General features: G+C 38.8%; 1 protein-coding gene across 3 annotated transcripts in view; it reads left to right on the forward strand.

Annotated features, from left to right (window-relative positions):
* The window catches only part of BICC1 (BicC family RNA binding protein 1), a 256510-nt gene extending 251867 nt beyond the window's left edge, over positions 1-4643 (forward strand). For 2 of the 3 annotated variants that reach the window (XM_036895091.2, XM_036895090.2), the window contains exon 21: positions 2159-4643. In XM_036895091.2, the coding sequence (XP_036750986.2) occupies positions 2159-2289 (131 nt within the window). In that variant the 3' untranslated portion in view covers positions 2290-4643. The remainder of the gene's footprint in view (positions 1-2158) is intronic. The other variant, XM_036895092.2, reaches the window with a different exon arrangement.
* Positions 4644-7641: the final 2998 nt, after the last annotated feature.

Raw genomic sequence — 7641 nt, forward strand, 5'->3', positions numbered from 1 at the left:
TCACACGTGGAAACATATAAGAAATTGTGTCTTTAGAAAGTGACCAGATTCCTTCGTGATCATTTTATTCCTTCAAAAGTCTAGATAATACTTTTGATAATTCAATATATTTTAAACATTTGTCTTCAGTGGCCCAGTTGTTTTCACGTGCTCAATTGTAAATGTCGTATACTAGGAGAGAATGTTTTTTGACCTCATTCATTGCTTCTCCTTCCCCATAGTAGGGAAATGTCCTCCTGATTTATGGATTATTTCCCGCTGAGAAAACAGAAGACTTTCTTTGGCCTCCAACTTGAAGATAAAACTTTCCCAGGCCTTGTACTTAAGGGGAATCATTTATGCATAGCTCTCCTACAACTGCCTTAAATATATTAAATTCTGTCTTAATTTGTTTTTGAAACAAGATATATGTGTTCAAATAGGAATGTCATTGCTACTATGTTTCTGCTGGAATTTGAAACAATAGCAATCTATACTCACGCCTAAGTATGTGTTTTGCTTATAAAGAGATTTTCCTTGCTTCTTCAGAGTTTTTAGGCTTTAAAAAAGTTTTAAACATATAAGTAGGAAGTAAAGCTCTGTTATCTGGAATATCTGAAACTACCAGTTTCTTAGTTTGTATTCCTGATGTCTCAATTGGTCTTCTCTGCTCAGGGATGGATCTTTGCAGCCCAGGGCCTTTGCATCAGGCAGGCAGTTTACTTTGTTGCTTAACAGCCTGTGGACAGGTTACTTTGTCTATTTTTATAATTCGGTTTTCTTTAAGTGGGGAATGGTAATTTAAGGAGGATTTAAAAAAACAAAATAAATGTGAAGTATTTGTCCTATAATAAGCTCTAATTTAAGATCTAACTGGGAACAAGAGAGAAATGTCTCTATTCTTGAATCACCCTGTGGGGCAGGTATTTACATTTTGGAAGGCAAGGGGGTAAAATGTTGAAGGTATTGGTCCATCTTCTAGAAATTGGGAGATAGGAAAACGTTTGGCCATGTGGCTGTCCTTGGCTACCCGTCACTCACTGCACTGGTGTGAGTTTGTGTTCTCATTCTCAGCATCACCCTGTCAAGTGTACTTCAGAATTCAAAAGGAGAGTGTGTGTGTGGCTGAAAAAGTACTGAGTGCCATGCAAATATATGGTGCAGAATCACTCACTGGCTCTACCCACTCCACCCTCGCCCTCCCAAAAGGAACAACTTCTAGTACATTAGCCATAATCCATTTAAAATTCAGTTTGCAGATATTTGCATGTGGTGGCTATTAGAACCCTAATTTTCACAGTCTGACAATTCTGTTTACTTGTCTGAGTTCATTAGCAAGACTTATATCAGTTGATTTGAGGATTTGTGTATATGTTGTGGGGTGCATGGAGGGGTTGCACAGTTATAAATGTTGTAGGATACTTCGATTAATGTTTTACCTTTCAGGGTAATAGTTAGTTGGCAAAAGACAAAACTAAACAGTGTTTTCTAAGTACTCTGGTTTCCTCAAAATTAAAATAGAGCATGTTAGATTTTCTCTGAAATTTTGGATTCCAGTATTGGTTGTTTTTAGTTGCACTAATTTCATAAACTGTAGGCTGTTTTTACTAAGTTGAATTTTTTATTCAGAGAAACCTCCCGCTGATACACTTCTTCACATAATTCTGACTCAAGGAGCACAGGGGCTCTGGTTAACACTACAGTGCGCTTCTCCAGTATTCCTGTTTGTGGGGTCTTCTTTCATGTCTGACTTTAATAGTTTAATGATTGCTCTGTTTGACATGGACAAGTTCAATAGCTGTAATAACATTCTGTGTCACTGGCAATGCATCCTGACTTTCACCAGCTCTGATGCTCCCCGTCCCCGCTTTGCCTCTGAAATGACATTTGGAATAGATCAAACTGTATTTTGTATATCCAGAATGTATCAGATTCTGAGAATGACATATCCTCCATATAGTTTAAAAACTGCAATAAAATCTATTTGCTGTCCTTAGTTCTCTCAGCTACCAACATGGCTACCTTTAATATCAGACTTTCTGGCATTACAGAAGTGTCTTGACCATCAACTAAAGATTTTCCTTTTGCTACATGACTTTCCCCCAAAAAACCTGCCATGTCATGTAGATTGCAGAATTTCTCCATTAAGCTTCTAACAATTCTCTCTTTCTCTCTTTAGAACTTAACAAAAACCGAAGAAAGCTTTTTGAACCACCAAATGCCCATACCTGTTTCCTGGAAGGCGGAGCAAGTGGGAGGCTACCCCGTCAGTATCACTCAGACATTGCTAGTGTCAGCGGCCGCTGGTAGCAGTACCCTCGAAGCGCAGGCCTGCTAGCAGGAGATCTGTGAACAGCCGTCACTACACGCCATCCTCAGCCCTCTGGGTGTCTGTTATCAGGACCAAAGCATTTTATTCACACCTGAACTTTGTGCCAAAAAGGAAGAAAAGAGAGATGATGTTCATAAGTCATCATACACAACCACATGTGTATTACTTTTATTTTTAATGGCAATTGGACAGATTTGCAATATGAGGATAGGGCTTTATTTCCTGTTTTTATTTACCTATATAACATATGCACTGATTTTTTTTTTTTTTTTTACTTAATGAAGGATGAGTTGACATCTGGGATGCCAGAAAATATGGAAATTGCTTGTTTTGTTTTGGTATTTGGGGATTTTAAAAAATAATCAAAGTACAATTTTCTGGTACTGCTTTAAAATAATTATTGAGGTCTTTCAGCACTTTACATTTTCGAATTTCTTGTCCTGTGGAAGTTCTCTCTCATTTTCATGTCACCTGATACTGGTACAAATCAGATTTAGTCACATTTTTCTGACTGCGTTAAATTTGTATTTGAAATGGTACTGGATTATTAATTTTCATGCAGCATATTCTGTGACTTTGGGAAATGTAAGTGACTCTTCTTGGTTCTGGACCAGTTCTTTTTATTGATGTAAGTATCCTAGAAACACATGCAAAGAAAGACCAAATGGACTTTGCAATATTAACCTTTTGCAGTCATATTTAGCTGCTGCCTGTATTGCTAAAATGATCTTAATTGTTGTCTGAAGGCAAAGGGCTATGTTTAGCATACTGCCACTAAAGGACACTTATTTATATCAAACTTTTATTTTTAGATATTATAAACATACAGTACATAACTGATTAAATTGATATCTACTAGAGATTTATGGTAGAGAATGGACAGCTTTCAATAACTGGATCCCTAGATTGTCACTTTATTTAAGAAAGACAAATAATCATCTGACAAGACAGCACTGTTGCCATTAGGAGGAGAAAACAGATTACTGTCCTCATCATGTATGCATTAGCTGCGCTCTATCTGGTCACAGGACTTTCCTAAAACTATAGCTGTCTGATTGAAGAAGACCTGGGTTTGAGAACAGAAAAGTTTAATTAAGTCTCCAGGGTGAGAGTTTATAAAGACAGCTGAGTTCTAAAGGAGGCGGGGAAAATAAGACTTTTCTAAGTGGCTAGACTTATTGTTACAATCATACTGTGAAAGTCCAAGAAATCAGGCAATATTGTTTCCTAGGTCTTTTCAGACATCTTATTGTGGATTTTGTGAAGAGTTTTCAATCCATGAAGAAAATCACTAAGTGCCTCTCTTTCTTCAAAGCAATATTATTTACAAGTGTATTAATTTTTTGGAAAATGTTCCCATAGGAAATGTTGTGAATTACCTGTACTGTAATGACTTATTTATGTTCAATATTCAAGACTTTCTACATGGACATAAACCACTGTCACATGATCTCAGCATATGACATTAGATAAGCATACCTAACAATTGGGGGAACTTTTATACAAACATGGGATCAGAAATATTTATCTGACATTTTTTCCATGCCTGAGTCTAACCATTGAAAGCAAGAACAATAATGGAAGATAAATTTTGCACACAGAAAACTTTTCACTTTAAAAGATTGTATTTGTTTCCATGACAGTATAATTGATGATTTTATGACAGGCCCATTCCTAAACTAAACCGTATCTGCTTATGGAGGTAGAACTAATGCAACCTTTGCAAATACAACAAAATATCCTGCCCATATATCATACGGAGGTCCCCACATTCAGCACAGGGTAAGAATTCCAGATGTTTCCCAGTCAACAACTCAGTGCTCTTAATTTTATCTTTCCTTAATAAAACCTTCCAATATAAAAATCATTTGGAGCTCTCTTCCCTGCTCTGTACCTTCCATTTGCAACAGGAGGAAGATGGAATCAATTTACAGTATTAAGTTGATACAGGTTTTATGAACAGGGCTTAGATATATGCCAAAGGGAAAACTGTCCCAATCAAACTAGATTAAATAGGGTGGCTAAAAATAAAAACACTGGAAATTACTTTTCTCACTTTCTCTTATTCAATGAAGGGAATATGACACTACAGTATACCATGTTGTCAGTGTTATATGATGCACAAAATATTTGGAGATATGTTAGTTTTTAATCTGTGCCTTAATTGTGACTGGTTATCTGTAAATATAGAACAGATACAGATTGTATTTTGTGTGGGGTTTTGTCCTTTTAGTGATTAAAAAAATAAGATGGAATTAAACATTGAAAATGGGAATTTTTTCTAATCAATTGTTATATGAAAAATAAATTTATATACCCCCTTTGCATTGCCCTTGCTATATTAAGTGTGTCCTTTTTTTAAAAAAAAAATCTTTACATATAAATTCTATGCTTTTTTTGGATGTGGAGGGCTATTTTCAACATGTGTGTTCTCTGTCCTTTGTTTTGCATCGACAGTTGTCATTTTCAACTAGACACTAAGGCACTTTAGTTTATCCAGTAAATCTAGGACCAGTAATCAATCTCTATTTCAGTGACTACTCACAGGTACATACAAAAAGAGAAAGAGTATGGAATAAGTTTTTATTCTTTCTTTCTTTTATAAAGATTCAAGTGTATGGCTGCTTTGACAACCTCATCCATCAGCAAAGGTGACGCTCGGCTTCTTGACCCAGGTTTCCATTTCAAAGACTGAATGTTGTGCTGTCACACTGAGTGCTCACCATGCCTTGCCATGAGATTCTGTCTGAACTCATTCTCAAATGGAGTCGATACTGTATTACTGAGATGTGTCTAAATCTCAAACCATTGCTGCCAGATATCTCATTCATTTGCCACATGAATTACTTGTACCAATGGTTCTTAAAAATTGTTTCTAGCACAACAGTTCTGTTGATAACTGAAATTATGACCCAATATTAAATTATCCATTCATTCATATCACTACTCAATGAGTACCAGGTCCTATTCTAAGAACAGCAGTGAATGAAACAACCCTTACCCTCACTAATCTTTCATTCAAAATGCAGAAAGATGGAGCCAACTGGAGGATGGAACACACACACCTTCAACACAAGCCTCTGTGTGTTTACAGCACTCTGAGGAAACTCTTCAGTTCTGTCTAGAAACTCCATTTTTTGACAAAACTGTTGAAAGTACCCATCTTGCAGAAACTGTGTATTTAAATGTATAATATTCCTCTCACATCCATCTGCCCTCCTTTTCCTAGGTTTCGGGCTTAATCATATCAAAAGGGTTAAGACCCACAGCTTCATAGTTATTTATGACCCATCACTTCTTAGATTTTACTCCAAGTGATTTTGCAATGTTTAGAAGTCAGGTTTATCTTGAAAGAATATGAGTTTGCTGCCACTATGGATACCCCTAGAATGCAGTAATAGAAAGTAGTGCCACCAAAATGGCAACATAGGTCATCCCTGACTTCATGAGAATGAACACCTATTCAAGAACAAGACACATCACTAAGAAAAATCCTACATGAGTGAGGCTGAAACTCTGCCCTACACCTCAGAAACCAAAGCAGATGGCATTAAATGGCTAAGAGAAGTGGCTACGTGCTGATCACAGTGCCCGTCCCCAGGCCAGAGCAGCACCACTAAGGTACCCCTTGGGTCTCCAGATCCTCCAGCAAGAAAAGAGAACCTCTGGGGACATCCAGCCTACCCCACTAGCATTGTGGGTTGCTTTGTGAGAGCCTCTACTTTGGTCTCACACCATAGGGGTCACACGGGAATCTGTGGGGCTGGCTCAACCACTAGGAATGTGATTGTGACAGAGAAGTGGGAAGGGGCTTGCAACAACCAGCACACAGATCTTGGCAGGCCAAGTTCATACTTGGCAGTGCCCGGGTGGTAATCCCAAAGACAGCTTTGCTCACTTGCAGAACCAAATTGGTGGTGCAACCTGAACAAAAAACTACATGGGATGCAGGGCTGCCTGATTTGGGTCCTCAAATGAGGAGACATGCCACCCCAGGAGTCTGGTCTGTTCACACCTAGGAGGAGGAACTGAGTCATATCCCCATCAGCTGTGTGTCGTGTCTCCCAGTCCCTTCTGATCAGAAAGCCTGTTTGAGAAATTCTGGGTGTTACCTGAGTAGGCCTCAAAATCCTACCCAGGCAGGAGAGCTGAGTCATGGCTCCCACCCTTTGCAAAGCAGGGCCCCCAGCCCTATCTGATAGGCCTGGCAGAATGCCTGGAAGCTGCTAATAACCCAGTAATGTATGTGTTGAGAGATGGGAGGTCAATGCTGATTGCCCCCAGTGCAAAGCAAGTAGCCTGTTTAGCCAGGGACCTTGCGGTACAGGTTGACTTGAGTCAAGAACACAAAAAAGTGATCATAGAGCTGCATCTCCCATTGTACCCAGGCCGGGAAACAAATTCACAGCCCCACTCATTGCTGAATACAGCCTTAAGCCTGCCTGACCAGGGAACCTTACCAGAGCATACTGGAAGCTGTTTGGGCCTTCTAGTAGCCTGTTTAGAGTGGCACTTAAATGGCACAATGCGTGGTTTTCCCCATCTGCTGAGCAAAACTGGTGGTTTCACATGACCAGGATATTCACACTCTTACCTGATTGATGTTCTGAAACAATGAGCCATGCAGGCCCTGGACCCACCCTGCTGCCCTACCAGGGAAGGGATCATCATTCATAGTACCAATTACTGTTGAGTATAGTACCCAGTACTAACAGGTAAACCTGATCAGAGAATCCAGGCATATCTGTGGAGGCCACACTGCAGTCTCACTTGGGTGGGGAATCAGGCCAGCAGCCTCATCCAGCTTTTCTCAGCCACACACCTCTGAACTCAGAGCTCAAATTGCCTTGTCCAAAATTGGAACCAAATGATAAATTCTACCTGCTGAAGGACATTACCAACAGAGGTATCCAGAAACCTGAACTGAGCTGATTGGTAAAGAATTGTCTTTGCCAAAGTGAACCTGGAAAGTCTCAAAGAGCACACTGCTTACTCAGTGCACAGATACCAATGTAAGGAATCAAGAATCACAAAAGATTAGGTAAGTATGATAACACCAGAGGAAATTAAAGTATTAATGATAGATCCTAAAGAAATGGAGATTTATGAACTATGAGGGAAGTAATTCAGAATAATCCTCATAAATGTTAGTGAAGACAATTACAGGAAATTAGGAAGAAAATGCATAAACAAGTTCAACAAAAAAATAGAAATCATCAAAAAAATCTAGAACTGAACTTCAGAAACAGACTTGACCATGCAGAAGAAAGAATCACTGACCTGAAGCATAGGACATTTGGAATTATCTAGTCAGAAGAGCAAAAAGAATA

The sequence above is a fragment of the Manis pentadactyla genome, chromosome 8 (genome assembly GCF_030020395.1).
Source record: "Manis pentadactyla isolate mManPen7 chromosome 8, mManPen7.hap1, whole genome shotgun sequence".
Classification (NCBI taxonomy): domain Eukaryota; kingdom Metazoa; phylum Chordata; class Mammalia; order Pholidota; family Manidae; genus Manis; species Manis pentadactyla.